This window comes from Terrapene carolina, unplaced genomic scaffold (genome assembly GCF_002925995.2).
Source record: "Terrapene carolina triunguis isolate 2854851 unplaced genomic scaffold, T_m_triunguis-2.0 Scaffold179, whole genome shotgun sequence".
NCBI lineage: Eukaryota > Metazoa > Chordata > Testudines > Emydidae > Terrapene > Terrapene triunguis.
Genome location: NW_020664530.1, coordinates 7773099 through 7795395, shown reverse-complemented (window position 1 = coordinate 7795395; position 22297 = coordinate 7773099). Strand labels below are relative to the sequence as shown.

At 42.9% G+C, this 22297-nt stretch overlaps 1 protein-coding gene across 2 annotated transcripts in view; it reads right to left on the bottom strand.

Annotated features, from left to right (window-relative positions):
* Window positions 1-9264: 9264 nt before the first annotated feature.
* Window positions 9265-22297, bottom strand: part of LOC113407002 (receptor activity-modifying protein 3-like) — a 99713-nt gene continuing 86680 nt past the window's right edge. For both annotated transcript variants that reach the window (XM_026654038.1, XM_026654039.1), the window contains one exon: window positions 9265-10800. In XM_026654038.1, coding sequence (XP_026509823.1) covers window positions 10545-10800 — 256 coding nt within the window. In that variant the 3' untranslated portion in view covers window positions 9265-10544. The remainder of the gene's footprint in view (window positions 10801-22297) is intronic.

Sequence of the window (22297 nt, the reverse complement as noted above, 5' to 3'; positions counted from 1 at the left end):
ACCGTTCAGGAGCCTGTAGCCCAGAGCGGGTGTCCTGCTAGACCAAAAAGGGGGAAATACAGGTGTAGTTGCCATGAACTGTGACAGTGCCCAGTGTTAATGAGATTTCTACTGAGGTAATTAAGCTTTCCTCAATAAACACCTGGCTTAAATGTACACTTTACTATAGAGCTTAATGCACATATCTATCATTTCTGGCTTCTAAGAGGCCAGGAAGGTTTAGGATCTAGAAGTGGGGTGTTTTATTTCCTTGTTAGGAGAGAAGATGAGTGGGCAATACACAGGATACATTTATCCTAGGCTACTTTGAATTACAATTTGTACTGATTGTTCCAGTTATGAATCTCAACAGGGATATTAGTCTGGGGAGCCAAAGCACAGCACAGCTGCTCATAGCACTAGAGCTCCAGAAAATGGTTGTGTATCAACATCCAGCAAGCTGTTTCTTTAACGACTCTGGGAAATGTGGGACAAATTCTAGTCTGTTACACTGGTGTAAAATATGGAGTTTTTATATATTTACACTGGAGTAAGAGCAAAATTTAGACTTGTATGTTTACCCCACTGTCACACTGAGGCTAAAATTTTCAAACGTGGGGGCTAATATTTAGGCACCTAAATCTTTAGGTATATTTAGACACAGAAGCTTTAGATAAAGAATCTTACTGTGGTGGAGTTTGTTTATTTCAATAATGCTCTTCTTGTGGTGCTGAGTAACAACAGAGGTGACATTTAATAACAATCCCTAATGGGTTTACACCTGTGGGATTAACTGGATATTTTTACATAGTTTTTTCCCTCTCTGGATAAGTTTGTCTAGTCGGAGCTGAGATACTACTTCAAAAAGCTTAAGTCACCAGTAAACTTTGGCTTCCTCTGATTATGGTCTGGAGTGTGTCTTGGTCTATGTGGTTGCACAGGTACATAATAATGCTGTCAATTCCCCCTTATTTATTTGTATTGTGGGAGACCCTAAGGAGCAGTCGTGACAACTTCTCTAGGGTAAGGTGGAACATGGAAGAAATTGCTTCCCTGCACTGCTCTTCAGTCAGGGCAGCACCATGCTACCCCCTACACAGGGGTTGTAGGAAAATCACAGGCTAGTTATACGATTCCTGGGGGGAGGAAGGAATCTAAACACTGGAACATATAATTAATTTTCTCTCTACCCCCGATGATAAACAGAGAAGCCCATACCAGTGAGTTACTCATTTAATTAAAAGCACAGTTTGGATGAATCTCAAATTGCTTTTCAATTCATACCTAAATCTGGCAGTTTGGTAGAACGACCAAAAATGTAATTGGGGAATAATTTACAAATAGTTCTGGAATCCATGTCTGTAAACTTCCAATTAACTGGTCTCAAGTGATGCTGCTAGTTACTAACCCGAAGAATCAGCTGTCAAATAATCCAGACTAGCACCAGATCCTGAAAACATCCCCATTTCCAGGTAGACAAGATGGGTGAGGTAATATCTTTTATTGGACCAACTTCTGCTGGTGAGAGAGACAAGCTTTTGAGCTTACAGAGAGCTCTTCTTCAGATCTGTGTAAGCTCAAAAGTTTGTCTCACTCGCCAACTGAAGTTGGTCCAATAAAAGATATTACCTTGTCCACCTTGTCCCAGGATATGAGAGAGACCAACACAGCTACAATAACACTGCATACAGGTTTCCAGGTGTCAGTTCCCAGCAAATAGATATTCAGTAGGATAGAACTGTAATAGAGTAGATATTCATCTGTACTTTTATGGCTTAGTGCCTTTTTCTGTTTTAATGAAGGCATGCATGATAGGCTACTGTTTTGCAGAAGTGAGGAACAAATATCAAAAGATTTGAGGGTTCCGTGTAGTTTAGATGTGCATCTAAATGGTTGTATGATTACATTGCTGTAGCTTTCTCCATATTAGCCAAACATTGTTGGGAAGATAGTCAGCTGGGGTAAATCAGTGTCGCTCCATTGACTTTTATCAACAAAGGTTAGCACAAAGTCTTCCTACGGGGATGGATAACTCATAGGAGAAATCTTTCCTACCTCATACATCTAGGTGTGTGTTCCTTCACCTCTAACCAGCTTCTTTACACCGTACGCAGGTGGCACGGTCTCTTACACACAATTTGGATAGCGTCTCTTTTGCTAAGAAGCTTATCTGCTGCATTTGCCTTATTTATCCACACCACAATCCACTCTCTAGAACCACTTGTGTATTTAAAGCAAAAATAGCCAGTCTTATTTCAAACAAGTGTACCCCATCCAGCTGGAGCAAAGCCATGTATATCCATTGCCTTATTACAATAGCAGTTGGAAAAGATACAAAAAATATGCTAACTGATTTGATTCTTTATACCTTCTATCATTAGAAGTTGTGTAGGGAGATGGAATGTTTGCCTAGCACATCTCTCATGGTATTTTGTTCTGTGGATCACAAAATCAGCTATCACTAAAAAATAGCATTTTAATCCAGGATGCAGCCTCTATTAACCTTCCAGGGAAAAAGCATACCTTTAATCAATGAGTTCCCTGCCAAGATTCAAATTGGCTGGTAGAAATGATCATTGGGTTGGCTTCAGCTGTATCATCAGCCATGATTCTCAAATACTGGTGTTTTATCCAAAGCTGTTTAAAATAGCTGCAATATGCTGATTAAGTCCTATATTGGCCAGACTTTGCTGGTTGAGTTTTTCTTTAAAAACAAACATAAACCAGATGTAGAGTAAACTAGGCAGACAAAAGATTAGGACCCATCCCATACTGACGTGAGAATTTCATGAAAATTCATCAGAAATATTGTCCCACAAGTTAGTGTCTCTTCCAGGAAGAAAAAAAATCTCTGGGGAATTCCTCCAGGAAAAAAAAAAACCTAACAAAGGAAAATGATTCTGGTGGATGCCTCTTTCTACAAAACTGCTGAAAAATACAGTATCTCTTGGGAAAAGCAGTTTCAGGGATGGGTCTCTTAATTAAAGGTACTGCTAACCCTGCACTAAGTACCCTGATTTTTGTACCTGTGACTCTTACTCCTGATCCTGTTATTTATTAGTTGTCCCCTGTAATTATTTGAAACCCAGGTCCAGTACCACCTCCCCTTAGGCTGGGAGAGGGGCCTTCACACACAAGTCTGCTTGTGCCAGCCCACCTCCCAGATTTCAATAGATGCACATCTCAACTGAGGCTTTTATATTTGTAAGCTGAGACCAAACAGCCCACAGGTGATTTTAAGCCTTCCTATTACACTACCCCAATCAGGCCCAACAAAACATATATAAGTGGCCCAGCTGTTATCTCAGTTAACACAGCTCAGAGGTTGTGATTCTGCTACAGTATCTTCCATCTCCAAGCTCTGCTTGAAAAATGATCAGCTAGTAGCAAGAAACAATGATGTCTCAAGCATCAACTGGAAAACAATTAACCGAATCCTGCCTTTGTCTGCCTAGCTGGTTGAATCAATAGGTCCGTATGCTGATTCACTGGCAAAAGTGCATGTGCTCTGCTTCATCTGGTATAATTCAGAAAGAATAAGCAGAAGCAAAAAAAACACCACCCATGTCTCAACAGTTCAAAGAGCTTTTGGGGCTTTTTGCTGTTTTCTTCTTTCCCCTTCTACTACACCTCTATTTAGTTCCCCTCTTTATTGTTGAAATGCATCTCTGTGCAGAAGGCCAGCATAAAATCTATACACCACTTCAGTCCTACTTGCCCTTCTGCTCCGGGGATCGATCTCACCCAAGGGTGAATGCTTAGTGTAGCAAAGAAATACGTGCTCACTAGAGTTAAATCATCTAGTCACTTAAGCATTGCAACACTCCACATCAAGGCACCTAGAAAAATCACAGAAACAATACTGCGATCCATAAAGCCTGAGTTAGGCATGTGGGCTCTCGGTCTGATGAATGGGTAGAGACAGGCATCTTACAATAAGAACATAAAAACAGCAATACTGGGTCAGACCAAAGGTCCATCTAGCCCAGTATCCTGTCTTCTGACAGTGGCCAATGCCAGGTGCCCCAGAGGGTATTAACAGAATAGGTAATCATCAAGTGATCCCTCCCATGTGACCCATTCCCAGCTTCTGGCAAGCAGTGGCTAGGGACACCATCTCTGCCCATCCTGGCTAATAGCAATTGCTGGACCTAGCCTCCATGAATTTATCTAGTTCTTTTTTGAACCCTGTTATAGTCTTGGTCTTCACAACATCCTCTGGCAAGGAGTTCCACAGGTTGACTGCGTTGTGTGAAAAAATACTTCCTTTTGTTTATTTTAAACCTGTTGCCTATTAATTTCATTTGGTGGCCCCTAGTTCTTGTGTTATGAGAAGGAGTAAATAACACTTCCTTATTTACTTTCTCCACACTAGTCATGATTTTATAGACCTCTATCATATCCCCCCTTAGTCAGCTCTTTTCCAAGCTGAAAAGTCCCAGTTTTATTAATCTCTCCTCATACGGCAGCCATTCCATGCCCCTACTCATTTTTGTTGCCCTTTTCGGAAACATTTCCAAGTCCAATATATCTTTTTTGAGACGGGCTGACCACATCTGCACGCAGTATTCAAGATGTGGGCATACTATGGATTTATATAGCGGCAATATGCATTTTCTGTCTTATTATCTATCCCTTTCTTAATGATTCCCAACAGTCTGTTAGCTTTTTTGACTGCCACTGCACACTGAGTGGATGTTTCAGAGAACTATCCACAATGACTCCAAGATCTCTTTCTTGAGTGGTTAACAGTTAATTTAGACCCCATCATTTTATATGTATAGTTGGGATTATGTTTTCCAATGTGCATTACTTTGCATTTATCAACATTGAATTTCATCTGCCATTTTGTTGCGCAGTCACCCAGTTTTGCGAGATCCTTTTGTAGCTCTTCACAGTCTGCCTGGGACTTAACTATTTTGAGTTGTTTTGTATCATCCTGCAAATTTTGCCACCTCACTGTTTACCCCTTTTTTCCAAATCATTTATGAACATGTTGAACAGCACTGGTCCCAGTACAGACCAGATGAGAGGAAGAAAATATCGGGACACATGGGCGGGGGGTCACCAGCGGAGCCAAAAAAAAAAAAAAAGTGGACTGCCGCCGGCGGAGGGGGAAAAAAAGAGTACCACGAAATATCAGGACGAATTGCGTGGGACGCGAGACAAACACCTAGATATCGGGACGGTCCCGATTTTATCGGGACATCTGGTCACCCTACCCCTGGGCGACACCACGATTTGATCCATCCAGCATGCTAAGTGGGGAGCCACCTAAGCTAGCCAATAGGAGATGCTTATGAGACAGGTGTGTGCTAATACCTGCCCCCTCACTAAGTTAGGTGCCTCCCTTCAGATGTAAGAGCCTCTTTTTCAAAATGATCCACAAACAGGAACCCATCTCCTGAAGTCAGCTGGTTTAGGTGCCTAAAGTGGTTCGTGCAGGAATGATTTTAGTGCCTGCCTTGTTCCACACAACATGGCTGGAGGAGCAGGGGGTGTCCCCCCCCCCTTAAATCCTTCCACACACAACAGTCAGAGGAGGTGTCCACCTTTATGATTTTTAGCCCAGTGGTTAGAACGTTCATCTAGGATGCAGGAGACCCAGGTTCAATCACCTCTTGTCTGCTAGAGAGGAGAGGGGATATGAACTCTGAGCTATAGGACATGCTGATGCGGGGGGGGAACTATTAAGTATTTATCCACAGCAGAGCAGTCATTGGGCCAAAGAGGGAGAGAATAACTGATTCTGTAGCCTGGTGATTAGGGCACCCACACAGGAGGTGGGAGACCCTAGGTCCTGCCCCCTGCTCTAATTTCTCTTATTTATCCACAGTGGAACAGCTTCAACAGGAGAGACCCTACCCACTCACTTGACTGTGCTATATGTCAGTGTGGGAAAGGTGTGGGAAATCCTTGCTCAAATCCTCTCCCTCCACTCTTGGCAGAGATGGGGGAATTGAACCTGGATCTCCCACATGCCAGATTAGTGGTTTAACCACTGGGCTAAAAGTTGTTAGGTGGGCTCCTGATTTCTGGCCAGATTTTGAGTGGGACCCCATCTGGCAGGCTACCTCTGAGTTAGGTGGCCAAATGCCTGTCTTGCCCCTTGTTCATGAATCGTTCCGAGGCATAGGCGAGAGATACACCTCTGGACACCTAGAGTGAGGTGGCAGGGCACATGCCCAAGAGGAAGAACCTTAGGCACCTACAGTGTTTGGCAAGAGTTTTGTGAGTTGCAGTGAAGCCTCAAAATGGAACTTATGTGCCTAAGTACCTTTGTGGATCCACCTCCTTGGAGGCCAAAGTGCAATCAGCATGACAGCCCTCTCCAAATTTAGGTGGTAAGATGTACCACATATAGGTAAAGCTGCAGTAGGAATCTGACCAGACACAACTGCAAGCCTGGGCTTCTCTAGGTAAGCAATTAGCCAATCCCCATGTCATTGCTTCTATTGCTCCCTTTGGCACTCTGTTCCTGAGAAGCAGTGAAATGGCATATTCTAGAAACCAGAAGGAGGCTCTACCATACAGATTAACAGATGGGATGTGCAGAGACAGCCACATCCCTACTACCAACTGTCCATTTGGAATGAGTGTGCCTGTCCAAGATTGAGTGGGTATATATTGTATATAAAACTGTACTTGTTCTCTACAGGATCTGTGTACACAGTTAAACCACATGCAAAGTACAGGCTCATCCTCTTGAAGGATGAGCTGTGTGTGACATTCCCGTTGAAGTATTCTTGAGAAGGGAGGTGGGGATTAGCTAGTCTCCTGTGTGCATGGCCCACTGTGCTTCCACAGCTTGGTTTTTCACATTGTAATTCATGGTGAGAAGATGGTACGGTCATTAAGCTTTGAAGTATAATCGCTTATTAGATACATGGTAAAAGTTTTTTAAAGGCTTCAATATCCTTAAAAGCACAATGTCAGTGGAGGTGATATCTGTGTTCCCAGGCAGTAGCTATCTGTTTACTGAGATGGTACATTTATGGGCACTCCATGGAATAGTGCCATTAGTTACCATACAAATCAAGGAATTTCAGTTACAAACAACCTCTAAGGTAATAATAGCTTCCATTGCATGATCATTTTGCATCTTTAATGTTCCTGAAACTGTCTTCCAAAAATTGCTTTTAAATTAACCAGAAGCATCATGAGAATGAAGATGTCAAAAGGACTTTGTGAAAGCTCACAGTAGAGCGTAATAAAACTGTATCCCTGCAAATATAAAAGGTTACTGCTAATGAATTACACTACTCTGTGTTGTACTCCGCTATTCTTGTTAAATAATTGATGCAATAGAAAAGATGCCACCTAATGGACTCAATTCTAAAAGCTCTCCCTGCATTCAGCTGCCATTGATTTTTTTTTTATTATTTATTTATGTCAATCTGGCACCTATTGTACCCATGACCCTGATTGCTGCAGTATGTGAGCACCTGACAGTCTTTAATTATTTATCCTCACATTACCCCTGTGAGGTAGGGAAATGCTAGCATGGCCATTTTGCAGAGAACTAGGATACCTATCATCTATTAAAATCATGAGAGTTGGTACCAAGCTGCTTTTGAAAATCCCACTAACGGCTAGATTCACAAAAGGACTTAGGTGCCTAATTGCCACTTTTAGATGCCTAAATCCCAGAATTGGACCCCGCTGGGATTCACAAAACCCCCATTCAACAGCCACAGAACCCTGTAGGTGCCTAAGCTTGCTCAGCATCTACATTTTGGCAGTTCCCTAAGCATCTATGTTTCTGCCTCCTCGTACCAGTAGTACTACTTGTCTTTTCAAAACTGCTTAGCAAGGATGCTAATCCTCCTCTGGTGTTAGCACTGTCTTCTGATTTTTCCTCACAGAGTGTTCCCCTGTGTGAACTCTACTCCAATTCTAAATAGGATTTTTTCACTGAGAGTTTGTTTGGGTTTTTTTAGTCTGTCCATTTTCCTCTGAGATTCTGTTGTAATATAAAATTAATTTGCAACTATCAAATAGTCTTGGACCCAGAAAAGGTTTGCTTAGCACAGGACCCAGGAGGCTCTAAACAGAAGTGGAACAGAGATTTTTTTATGACTTGCCCCAAATCACTTGTAGAGTCAGGATGAGAACTCAGGAGTCCTGACTATTTCCTTCACTAACCATGGACCACATTCTACCTCCCCAGCACAACCTATGTGAAGTCAAAAGATTCACGTGTCTCCGTTGCTTCTTATTAACATAATGGAGTTGCTAGAGGCTGGACAGCCTGCTCTCTGCTTCTCTGGGTGCTAGAAGTGCTTCAGCAGACTCTTGGCAGTCTTGCCTTGGATAGACTGACTGCCAATGGCATTTCCCACTCGTTTCTTTAAATGCTCTCACTACGTTGTCAACAATAGTGGAAGGTCCTAATCTGTTTGGAAGAGATCTTGAACAGGATTGTATCAGGTTTCACATCCAGGGAAAATTGATATTTCTGTGTCTGCAAAATTGTCTTTTTTGAGCATTATTAGCTGTGAAGCAAAAATCCGTCATTTTTTTCCATACTCTTTTCCTACGTCTCTGATGGGATGGTACCAATTCTGTTTCATTTTAAATTATATAATCTAGGGTATAATTTTCAAAAATGCCTGAGGGACTTGGTCACTTTTTTGAAAGTTTTAGCCCTAGGCTATGGGGAAAATGTGAAACAAAACAAATGAAGATAATTGAATAGAATTTGGAAACCAGTTCATTTAAAGATAATTTTTGGTTTAAGAGCATAATCGTTATCCTCTGAGGAGGTGTAATCAAAACACAACATACTTTCACCATCATGTAGTTTCCAAGGCCAGTCTAGGTAATGCACAATGACAATAACATACCAGACTCCTTAATAGCTGTTTCTTACCTTTATGTTAAATATAATAAATGTTTAACACATCACTTTTCTTCTTCAAACATTTTACAAATATTAACTTATTAGCATCAAAGAACAGAATGAATCAGTATCTATTATAATATACATAGGAAATATCTGACATAACCAGTCATTCCTACCAATATAACCAATCTGATAGGAATACAAGCATATCTGTATTATGTTAAAATATTGGGAAAGAATGTGAAAACCAAGATATATAGGTACTGTAACTTTCCACGTATATGTGATTTTCATACAGGGAGCACTTCTGTGTTGAGACCCAGCAACACTTTGTTCACGTGGACCCGCATCCCATCTACTAGAACAAAATCTTAAAGAAGACTATCTAACTAATACATGTAGAAGACACCACTAGCTGTACTTTATTTAAGCGTGTGAGGTATGAGAATGTGTATTCATGAGCAAGAGATCTTGAGCACTTGTAAAAACAGAATATTTGGCTTGGAGGACACTTCATGTGACAGACAAGAAAAGTTTTCAATAGGGACTAAAGTTATTTTATTTGGAGCATACTGTATCTAAATATTTCATTACAGAGGAATATGACGAATATAAACTTGTTGAATGGAATCTGTTTCCATTTCTCTGTCCTCTGTCAATTCCAAGCATCATTCAAACTGCCTTGCTGTTAACAACATAAGCTTCCACATTCTGTAGGTGATGAAAAATGAAGTATTCAAACACTGAAAGGCACCTCAATTGACATAGCTTCTTATCTTTTTTTATTTACAGGACATCACTTGCACAAAAGATTCAGGGTGAAGTGAGAATGAGGAGCACACAGTGAATACACTCATCAACATAAGCATAATAATTAAAAAAATAAAATGATAGGTCTGGCATATGACAGTTCCTTCACCAGCCCTTGGTAAATTCACGGTGACCCCATTTCCTCTCATTTTCCACCTCTAGGGAAAAGCCTGCATCCTTCCTGGAGTGTGTTCTCAAGCCAGCAAGCTCTAAGAAGTCATCTTTAAGGACATTTTAAAAACTACTTAACCTAGCACAGTCTCTTCTCCACAAGGATAATCCATTGGCCATATGAATTGTTTCTTACCAAGACAATACTTCCAGTCCTTGGTAGGGTGTGGTTTTTATTCTCCACCAAGAAAGTGTCCCTCAGCAACATCCATGTTAAGTTCCTTTGGTGACAAATTTCCATTCAAGTCACAAGGTTCACAAATGAAAACCTCAAGTGTCCAGCATAAAAATTTCAAAAGAGCCTCACTGTCAGTATTACAAATTAATCACCCATTGTGTATATGCACACACATACTGGAAAACGATGCTTATTGACCAGCTTTAACTTTGGGTAAGAAACTTTACCTCTGCTGAAGTTAGCAGGTTCACTTTCCATCATAAGTCTCCCGTTATCCAGAACTGAATGTGAATTCCATTCACATTAGCTGTGATTATCGGTTTTGAGGGGAAAAAAGGTGTCTTTGCATAAGCAACATTAAAAACCTGCAGTATAGAAGCATTGACTTTAGATAGAGGCAGAATGCTTCTCTGAGTACAGGACAGTTTCCTCCCATAGTACCTGACAGGTTAGAACACAGCAGATCTGATATTTCTGATTCTTCTTTTCGTTACCAAAAAAAAAAAAAAAAAAAAGAGAGAGAGAGAGAGGAATGGGATGAGAAAAGCCAGGAGGCATGACTTACACTAGAATGTCACTTCTCTTACTGCACCACACCACTAGAGATATCATGGTAACCATCAGAAATACTGGGATTAAGATCAGAGTTATGAGAATTTCATCCGGTGGATCTTCCCAGTGGACCTTTTCTGATGTACAGTTTGAAAAGAATTGTTTATGAATTCCAATGATGAAGCCCTGTGCGAGTCGGTTTGGCCAAAAGCATCTCGCGGCGATGGCTTCCCGTTCTGTGCAGAGGCTGAAGTTGTCGTAATACCTAGAGAGAGAAGAAAATCGAAGTAAGTCTGAATAAAAAATTATTTTGTTTCTCTTAAAAAAAATTAGTCTGATGTAATTTTGGGGTTTTTTTTAGATATTTCAGATGGGCTGTAAATAGATCTTCTCCTTGGTTTTCTCACCAAATAAAAAACCTTTTGGAATTCCAGGTTTTTTTGTTCTCTAAAACATGGTTTATCAAATAGTAATTTTATTTCAGTAACTATGGACAACATTTTGGCATTTGCAATAAAGTGTTTTTGACATTGCCTTTGTATAGGATCTTTGTCTGATAATCTGTTCAACCTCATGGTGTTTTTCATTTGATTTATATGGTTTTAGTAGAATTGACAATGGTTATCACATGTCTAATGTAGATGATTGTACCTACAGTGTAGATACTTCTGCTGAAGGAAATAAATTGAATCTCTGGGTGTTCAGCACCTTGGAAAAGCAAGCAGTGTGCGACTTGCCAGAGATGACAAAGTGAGTCAGATACAGTGTAGTTGTAGGCATGTTGTTCCCAGGATATTAGAGAGACCACACGCACCTTGTCACAACAAGTCAGAGGCAGAGTTGAGAATACTCTATTCCTAACTCCGAGTCCTCCGCTCAGGCTTCTAGACAAGCTGAGTAAAATCCTGGCTCCACTGGAGTCAATGGCAAAGCTCCCAGTGATTTTAATGTGGCCTGTAGTTCACCCTCTCATTTTAACTCATGTAGAATTAGAATGCAGTTCCCTTGGCAGAGGTATCAACAATACCCATAAAAATCAAATGTGGCAACTGCAACAAACTGTGAGTGAATTATAAATAATTCATGCGTAGTCTGTTGTTGGGGAGGAGGCTGAGGCCAAGTGCAGTCCCAGCATGAGATCATGAACTGCTGAATAATAATTTCAGTCCTGCTGTGCATGGATGCAATAATCAGAGAAAGGGCAAATAAAAATTAAATAAAGCATTCTTTTTTTTAATCTTAACCTTTCCCGCATCAGAGTTAGACTCTAATGCCTGTCTACACCCTTAAGAGAGATCTGCTACACCCAGTAGCACATAGCACTTAATCTCAGCACTGTAGAGCATACAAAACGATGCACATAATGTTCAAAAGTAACCAAAGTTTGTATTTATGAATACAGGCTATGCTTAGAGCAAGGAAACGATAAACTAAATTGAATAATTTGATGGATTATTGTGATGGGATCATGAGCCAACGTGATTTGGAAAGGGGTAGAGTGGTCAGAGGTAAGAGGAAATTAAGAAATTGAATTGTGTCTGGACAGCATATCGAGAGGGAAAGGAAGGAATTATTGTCTGTTGTACTTTGCAATGTTCCCTTCAATGATGAGTGACTTAGTAAAACTATTTCAAAGGGAAGGAGAGACTACCTGATGCCTTCAGGGACAGCATGCTGCACTATTGTCAGTGAGCCCCTGCCTCCACCCAATATATGAGTACAGTAATTGCCTTTGAATGACACATTTCCTGCAATAGGAAAATAACGCCCCTGGGAACTGATGGTGACTCAATCCCAGGTTGTGAGGTAGTGGAGGTGAACCACCCAGCATTGGGGTCAAGGATTGCACTCCATTGTATAAGGATTGATATTGCCATGTTATTGCCATGTAGGGGCAGAACACTGCATGGATAAGGTCTATGGCTACCTTCTTAATGTCATGTGCATAGGAGAAAACAGCGGCTTCGTAAAAAGGCACAGGTCAAAGTCCCTACCCCATCCCCTTCCTACTGGGGCTGGCATAGTTTCTAAATCACTGCCTGTAGCTTCCTATGCAAACACCAGGTCATTTAAGGGCCAGTGTAAGACCACACCCAGATGCACTGGCACATCACCACTAGCATGAGAATGTAGGCAGTGGTTCTCAAACTGTGGGTTGGGACACCAAAGTGGGTCACAACCCCATTTTAATGGGGTTGACAGGGCCAGAATTAGACTCACTGGGGCCTGGGGCTAGCCAAAGCCTGAGGGCTTGAGCCTGGGGCAGCGGGGCTCTGCCCCGCGCCCCCTTCTACCCCCCCACCCCCTCCCACACACACACAAACACACACGGAGCGGCAGGGCTCACCCAGGGTCATGTAGTAATTTTTGTTGTCAGAAGGGGGTCGTGGTGTAATGAAGTTTGAGAACCGCTCAGTAGAGTATACAACCATTTTAAGAAGAAAAAGGAAGCTTTTGTGATGGTCAAGAGCAGCAGGGGACTAACAGTAAAGAAGTTAAAAATAAAACACAAATAATATCCTCTAATTATTTTAATAGTGACCTTCAAACATTCCAGTAGTTTCCATCCTTTATGTCCTGGACTACATTAGAATCTAAAGAGGACTAGCTGTATATGGGAGAGACATTCCCAAAGGACTTGAAGAATAATACAACTCAGTTGTTTTCCCCTGTCTGACTACGCTTCAATGCACCTTCTGAACAATAGAATCCCTAATGGAAAATGGTAGAGAATTTAATAGGGATGAGACCAATAGGATTCTATAGAAATTCAGTATACTATAGAAATGAAATAGATATCCATGGATAGTAAGGATGCTTCTAGAGAAATTACTCAAAAATCCTGGAGATTATAATAATAATTTTGTATATTGCATATATCTAAAAGCACTTAAAAGAGGGCAGGATCATTATCCCCATTTTACAGATGAGGAAGTTGAGGCACTGTGAGGTTAAGTGACTTGCCTGAGGTCACCCAGCAGGCCAGTAACAGAGCCAGGAATAGAAGCGTGGTCTCAGATCCTTAAAAGTACTGCGGTGATGCTCCACTCAGAGCCCTACTGCCTAGTGGAATCATCAGCCCTGAGTTAGGCCCAGGCTGCTCAGACAAGTTAGCCACATAAGGAAGGCATCCTTTGAAGCCAGCAAGCTGAGCTGTGAGTCACCGCAGATAGCAGGGACTGAAATGGCAAGGAGAGGAATGGGGTGAAGAGAGGGGCTTGGGTGCCAAAGCAATTGAAAAAAAAAAAAAAAAGCCACGATCGGCGGCGGCAGTTCGGCGGCAGGTCCTTCGCTCCTAGAGGGAGTGAGGGACCTGCCGCCCCCGAATTGCCGCAGGTGCCGCCCCTCTCCCTTGGCCGCCCCAAGCACCTGCTTGTTAAGCTGGTGCCTGGAGCCGGCCCTGGTAGACAGCATTTTGAAGTTGCAGCTCAGGCTCTGAAGATTATGGACAGTGATGGGCTCTAGAGCCCAAGCTCCAGCCTGGGCTGCAACTTCAAAGTGCTGTCTACACAGCAGTTTTTAGAGCACTAGTGCGAGCCCCACTAACCCAAGCTTGTCAACCTGGGCTGGACGCAGTGTAGACATACCCTAAGGGGCCAGCCTAGTGTGCCTGGCTGATGAACCAGAGATAGGTGCTTCCCTCTGCTTGGGATCTTCAGTCACAAACCCTCTCATGGAGTTGGGTGCCTAAGCCAGGTCTGCTGCTTAGTTAGCCTATGCCCAAGCAGCCAAAACCATGTCTCTTTCTCTCTAACTCTGGCCCTATGTTTCCATGTGCCCCCATGTGTCTTCTGTGCAGGAGCTGTGCTCCGCAAGCCCCACATATTGATGACCTGCATTCTTCCCTCCTGCCTTGACAGGTATCAGGTTTAGGTAGTTGTAGAGCCTACCTATGGGATCAGGTCCCATTAGCAGGATTGTTATTCCCCCGCCTAGTTTGAGATTCCACTTTGGGATTTTCAGGGCTTTGGCTTGAGCAGAGACTCTGAATTGCTTGTTACCAGCAGGGCAATCTCAGCACTTAGGTGGCTTTACAAATGCCAGTAAGTTTAAACTTGGGCACCTTGGGGACTTAGGCACCTCTGGGATTAGGCAGCAGCTGAGCTGTGGTTTTGAAAATGTCAATGGCAACTTAACGGAGGATTTAGGTGCTTAATGAGGCAGAAAGGTGGCTAAATACCTGGAAGGATCTGGGCCCCAAGCCGTATCCATTGGGCTACACACTGCCTCCTAATAGACAATAGGACTTAATAATAATTGAGGTGTGCAGGTATGTGTATGTATAATGAATATAAATTATTCTACAAATCTAAGTACTATATTCTTACCATCAAATTCTACAGGATGGCTTACAAATTCTGTAGAAAAGTTATCATTCTTTTATAAGTTCCGTAGGACTTTTTCACTACTGTTGGCTGATTTCAGCACAAATTGACCCACTGCTTTTGTATTTGAAGTCTAGTACAGTCCAAAGAAATTGAATTAAACAGCTGCCAAGTTCTCCCAAATAGTAAGATAAAAATAATTAGGTTTGGTATAGTGTGTTCAAAAGACTGAATCCCTAAAAGCCAATCCATACCCACACGTTATCGTAAGTAGAATTCTGCAGAACATTTACTTAACGCCTCATGCCTTAAAATACTAATGTTTTACCTACATTATAACTGCTTTTGCAACACATAGTTGTGAGACTGAAGATAAGGAAAAATCTGAACTACTTGAGAACTGTGTCTGTGAGTAATGCTCCATTAACCAAAATACTTGTGTATGCCTTCACGAGAAACTGCATATTTTGTCACATTTGAAATTATTACCAATATATGCTAGCAAACAGCTTTTCACAGCAACAAAAATTGCCAAATTCCTCCTTGGAATAAATTGTAAGTTCTCAGACATTTGCCATATTCATCAAACAATTCTATTATTTTCAGAGCACAAATAGCTTTTCTTTTCCTTCACTTGAGGCTTTCCGGAAAACAAAGAATAATTCATATCACAACTGCAATGTGTTTTATTTTTTGAAAGACATGTGATGTGAAAACATGAATTTTCAGTGATTTTTTTTGCCTGTGGTGAAATTTTAATGAATATTCATACATGCAGTCTCAGGTTGCCGTTTAACTTATCTTCAATGGTGCAGAAATGTGCATTTGTCCTGATAAGTGTTCTCTGGAACCTCCATGCAAAGGAATAGAAGATCAGGATGTGTCACGTACAGTACTATATGTCAAGCCACATCAGACAGATCCATAAATTCATTTGTTGGAACTACTGAACAAACTAGCAGAGAAATCCAATAATATTCTATCACACATGGAGCATGCATGCAGCTAGCTAACTCTGTGGAGTCTTCCCATACTTGTGACTATGGACTTACTGTTTGACTATACGCCTATGAACACTTTGCAATAAGCTTAAGGAAGTGCTTTGCCTTACCTGGGTAACGTATTTTAGGAAAACTTTCACCATAATGTCACAATCTACCTTTTATACAATCAGGGGCGGCTCTATGATTTTTGCCACCCCAAGCACTGCAGTCGGGCGGCTTTCGGCGGCACACCTGCGGGCAGTCCGCTGGCCACACAGATTCAGTGGCATGCCTGCGGGAGATCCGCCGGTGCCGCGCCTTCAGCGTCCCCACGGCCGAATTACTGCCAAAGCCGCGGGACTGGCGGACCTCCCGCAGGCATGCCGCCTAAGGCAGCCTGACGGCCGCCCTCACAGCAACCAGCAGGCCGCCCCAGGCACGCGCTTGCTGCGCTGGTGCCTGGAGCCACCCCTGTATACAATTAGCTTCATCATTATGTTATTCCCTAAGCTCCCAAGAGCTCTTTAAATCAAGCTCTGAAATTGGATAGCAAGGTACATAAACCATGAGCTTATTGATCAAATTTCCACTCTGAGTATTCACACATTACAGACTAAACTCCCAAAGTCCTGTCCCAGCATTCTCAGGGTTTAGTCTAAGTCTTGCAATGGAGTTTCTAGAGACAGTCTCTTCTTTTGTTGTTCCAAAGTCTCTCATGTAGCACTCTTAAATTAACAGAGAAATAAAATCCCTTCGTTGTATTCCTCAGAGTGGACAAGCTTCCTCATTCAGCTAACCTTCAGTCTATATATAAGTAGTACTAGTAGTATTGTAGAACCTTGGAGTCCCAGTCATGGGCCACACTAAGCATTACATCCTGAGGGCAATAGGATAAGCTATAATCACCCCAACCAAGGCTACCTACACCTCTAAAAACAGCTGCTTGAAATTCTAGTTACAGCACTGACCTCTGTGGACCAATTTTCTTAATTAATCCAAACACTTCATGCCTCTCAACTAACAGTATATGTTAATCAAATACATGAGTCTCCACCCCAGAAGCACAGCTCCAATCTAGAAATGTCATCCTAATATAGTCACATAACTAAAAATGGGTTTCAAATCGGGTAATCAGGTGACATAGTACAAATTTATTCCTGTTGCAACTCTATTTGCTTCAGTGGAATTACGTCAGGAATGAATCTGGCCAATAGTGTGACTTTTCATTTAACATCATGGGAGAAAGGAATTCAAGCTAGAAACACAACTATAGAACAAATATCTAGCACAATGCTTTCAACTTGCCTTCAAGAAAAAGCTTGGGGTTGTCAGAAGAAAAAAGCTCATATGTTTCAGGCCATTTACCCAATAACAGGAATTGCTAAACCAGTCTGAAAAAAATAACAGCTTCCCTTCAAAACAATATTCAGATAAAAGTCTTCATTTTTATTCTTTCATTTTCGCATGTCCCTGCCAGAACTAGAACCAGAAGTGCTGAAATAATAATAATTATAAATATCGTACCATGAGAAAGGCTGGTCTCATGTTATTTCCACTGTAGTGGAAGCAGGAAGTACCAAAAAAACTCACAAGAAAGCTTCTTCTTGTGTGATTCCCAGCCAAATGTTGCAGAATTAAAGGGTGTGAATAGTTTAGATAAACTTTAAATTAAGGATCCAACCTTTCAGCTGATTATCTCTTAAGGTTTCCCCATTACTACACAAGGAAAGTTTAATTTTCTGTTTAACAATTCCCCACAGCTATATTGGACAAAGCAGACACTGTAAAGATGTGGAATGCGTCTCTACTTCTTTCATATAAATATTTAACCAAGTGAACTTGTGGTTGCATCTCACCCTCCTTCATTTAAACACCGCCAAAGATAAAGTGCTTCCCTTTCGCCAAAAGGAGCAATCTCATACACAAATCCAAATCACCTGCTGCGGGAACTTGGGCAAGTCACTTCCCTGCCTGTGCCTCGGTTTCCCCATCTGTAAAACAAGGATAATAATATCTGACCTCCTTTTAAAAGCACTTTCAGCTCTAACATTAAAAAGTGCTATATAAGAAGTGAGGTATTATTATTAGACTGTACTTCCCTAATTAAATCATATCTTCCATTTTGGATGGAACGACACAGAATTCAGCCAGAAGAAAATAAAATTCCACAAAGCATAGGGAAAGAAATTAACATGAACGTGAAAAACAACCAGGTTTTGAGACAATGATACAGTATAGTTGACTGTTACTACATTAAATTATGGATGACGTTATGACAGATTTACACACTCGGGGCTGAAAACCATAAATACACTTGGGCTCCTTTTGAGATAGTTACACTTGACCAGGCTGCTAGAGAATGAAAAGTGGTTGACTACACCTAATTGAGAAGCTTAATATACAAAATTTAGTACCAAACTGTTGTCAGATACCTAAAGATATAGGGGAATATGTAAATATAAAGAGCAGCTCTACATTTATGCAACATCTCTGATACCAAGTGCCCAATGTCTATTGAACAACAGAAGCGCCTGTATTCAGCAAAGGGTAGAATCATCAAGAAAAATGTTTGATTCTGGTTAAGTATCATGGTATAGATAATTTAGCACTGGAGGGATTGCATTAAAACATCAGCATTTACTAGTCACTGGCTTTTGCATTCAAACCTGCCTGAGCTGTATCCTGGTGATTATCACTATTAAACACCACCTGTCGTGTAGGGATCACATGTTCAGATTTGGACTAGGTCAGACGAGATTCAGAATATTTATTAGGGACAGTGGTATATCATGTGGTTGTGGGCGGTCACTGATTCCATATTTATCAGGTTTTTGACCCAAAAAACACTCCAAAAAACAAATCACAGGATCTAATTCTCACCTCCTTACACACTGGTGTAAATCAGGAGTAAATAAACTAGGAGTAAAAGGTATTGCATCAGTGTAAACAGATGCAAGCCCCAATCCTGCAAACACTTAAGCATGTGCATAGTTATGAACAAACAGTCCCATAAGAGTTATCACTGCCATCAGATGGTAATGAATGATTAGGGCTAGCAGTGTGACTTGGTAAATGATATGAAAAGAAGTGTGTAGGTCATGAAAAAGGGGAAATATTACAGGCTGTATTATTTGAATCAAAACATTCCTTTTTGCCCAATAAAAAAAATGTTTAAAAACCATTTAATAACCTTTTAACATTGTAGACCAGTGGTTCCCAAACTTGTTCCGCCGCTTGTGCAGGGAAAGCCCCTGGCGGGCCGGGCCGGTTTGTTTACCTGCCGCATCCACAGGTTCAGCCGATCGTGGCCTTCCAGTGACCGTGGTTCGCTGCTCCAGGCCAATGAGAGGTGCTGGAAGCGGCAGCCAGTACGTCCCTCACGCCGCTTCCAGCAGCTCCCATTGGCCTGGAGCAGCGATCCGCGGCCACTGGGAGCCGTGATTGGCCGAACCTGTGGACGCGGCAGGTAAACAAACCAGCCCGGCCCGCCAGGGGCTTTCCCTGCACAAGCGGTGGAACAAGTTTGGAAACCATTGTTGTAGACCATTTAAAGCCCATCACAATGGCATGTCTTGTTTTGATAGATCATGCTGTACACACTTATATTACAGCATTTGATCAGTCTCTGGGCACCTCTGACATCAATGGGATTCCTGAGGTCAATAAAGTCACACACATCCTTCAGTGTTTTCATGTGGCAGGGCCCTGATCCTGCCAGGGAGATCAGAATCTGCCCCATAGAAGATTATTTGGCTTAAGAGCCATCGTTACAGAGCTGCTGCCTTTGCAGTTGAGGCAGAGAAGCAGTATGTATTGGAAGAGCTGCCACTACTCTATCCCCAGCAGAATTGCCAAGGCTGAGTTATTTTGGGTAAAAAATTGAATTCCGTGATGCCAGGAGGTTGATAATACCCTGCAATTAACGGTGTTTATCAAAAGAGTGTGCTAGTTTTAAGTGGTTTAAACTATTAGAGGCTATTAAAGGGTCTGAACAGTTTATTGAAAGAAAAGCTATTTTGATTTAAATGAGACAGCTCATAACTTCACCTTCTTTTATATAAATTCATTACATGTGCCTTTTTCTCCCCTGAAGAACTCTCCCTCTCTTTTTCCTATCACTTACCCTTATAGACCACTAGCCCCAGTCATTACCATCAGATATATGGCTATTCACTGATCTGTGTGAAATGAGTTGGTTGTCTCAGGTAAGTTCCTATAGTAGTAGACACATACAGGGGTGCTGGAACAATTTTTATAGTATGGGTGCTGAGAGCCATTCAACCAAACTATAAAACCTGTATCTAATGGAATTCACTTCAAGCTAGGGGGTGCGGCAGCACCCCCAGCAGCCCTTGTTCCAGTACCTATGGACACATGTCTACATCACAATTGTAACTAATTAGCACTCTGGTTGCTAGTTGTAGTAGAGAACACCGGGGTGGAATGGAAGACTGATCTGTCCTTTCCACCCAAAATATGGTTCCTGTAGGTGAGGTGCACTGCTCAGACAGCTTGGGAGTTTACAGTACAGGTATGTCTACATTACAGCCACGACAGTGCCGCAGTTATGCTATTGAACTATAGACACTTCATGCATTGACAGAAGGTTTTTTTTCCATTGCTGGAGCTTATCACCTCTCTGAGAGGTAAGCCAATGGAAGAATTTTTCCGGTCTAGCTGCATCTACAACGGGGGCTACATCAACCTAACTACGGCACTGGGGCAAGAAATTTTTCACAGCTTGGTCAATTTAATTAAGTGTAGACCAGGCCTACCTCTGCATGTGCTATACTATAGATATATTCCTGGCCATCTGTCATTTTGGGGAATGTACAAAGAAAAGAACATACAAAAATACATGTGATGGCCTGGAATGCTAAGCATAGCTAGTCAATCCCATACCCTTGCCTTCCAAATCAAGGGCTTGCTTTGCTTCTTGGAGCCGATTCATGGGGTTATAACATTGCAGTGCTACAGGTGCACTCCCCCTCCTTTTTTAGGATGAGCCTGCCTGTGACGAAGTGGGGATTTCCCCTTGTTATGTTGTATGTGAACCTATGTAAGTCTTACTGTTTGGCATGAATGCTGTGTGTGCCTCCGTTTCCCTGTGTATTGCATAGGGTTACCATATGTCCGTATTTTCCCGGACATGTCTGGCTTTTTTAGTCCTTAAATCATCATCCAGGAGGAATTTTTAAGTATCTAAAACCATCCGGGAAAATACGGATGTATGGTAACCCTAGTAACAGAGGGGAAGGGGACCCCGAGTGGCTGCAACTTACAACTCCCAGGTTCAGGTCATTGGCCGTAGGAGTCAGCGCCGCGAAGGTTTCCTACAAGCCAGCCAGCCGGCAATGGTCAGGAACATTTCCCGGGAGACCCCACTCTGCCTGGTGGCTACGGTCCACAGTAGCATCCCTCCTAGTCCTGCGCCACCTCCTGCTGCCACTCCCAGGGCAGTAGCCAACGCCGGGCTCCTGCAATCTGTGGGGCACAGAGGTGGAGGGCAGCATCCGAGCGCACAGTCGCCTCCTCCCCAGGCTCCTGCCGCTCTCCAGCCCGTGTGCCTCCAAGCGCTTCCCCCGCGCAGCAGCAGCCGGAGCCGAGGTGGGGCACAAAGTTGCTTCAGGCCCCGCGGTGAAGAGCGGTGGGAGCCAGGAAAGTTGGAGCCTGGGGAGGAGGCGGCTGCGCACTCGGATGCTGCCTGCCGCCTCTGTGCCCCCGCAGATCGCCGGAGCCCGGCTTTGGCTCCTGCCCTGGGAGCGGCAGCAGGAGGTGGCGCAGGACTAGGAGAGATGCTGCTGTGGACCGTGGCCACCAGGCAGAGTGGGGTTTCCCGGGAAACGTTCCTGACCATCGCCGACTGGTTGGCTTGGCAGGAAACCTTCGCAGCGCTGACCCCTACGGCCGATAACCTGAACCTGGGAGTTGTAAGTTGCAGCCACTCGGGGGCCACTTCTCCTCATGTTACCCCCTTCATTTCAGGGTGCAGCTTGGGCATCCCTCCATCCCTGTCTCCATCCTCTCCCAAAGCCTGGCTCGTTCTCAAATGCTGGAAGGGGAAAGAGGAGGAATTGTCTTGCCTTGGGGCTGGGTGGTCCAGTGAGGGTTAAAAAAGCCCCTTAGGGAATAGGCTGCTTGTTTCTCTGGGACAACCATAGAGCTTAGACTCGCTTCTGTTTCCCGGGAGGAAGGAGCCTGGTGCTGGGGAGGGACTCTGGTTAGCTTGGGGCTGGAGGAGCAGCGTTGCTTTGCCTGCCATGGAAGGGCTCACCATGGCTGTTGGAGGTTGGGGATCATGGTGCAGTTTGCCAAACAAGCTCCTTTGCTGCCTCTCGCCTCAGAAGCTGCAAAGGAAGCTGGATTCCCCCCCCCCCCCCCCCCCCGCACCCAGGGCTGGCTCTAGGATTTTTGCCACCCCAAGCAGAAACAATTTTGGCCGCCCCCCCCCCCC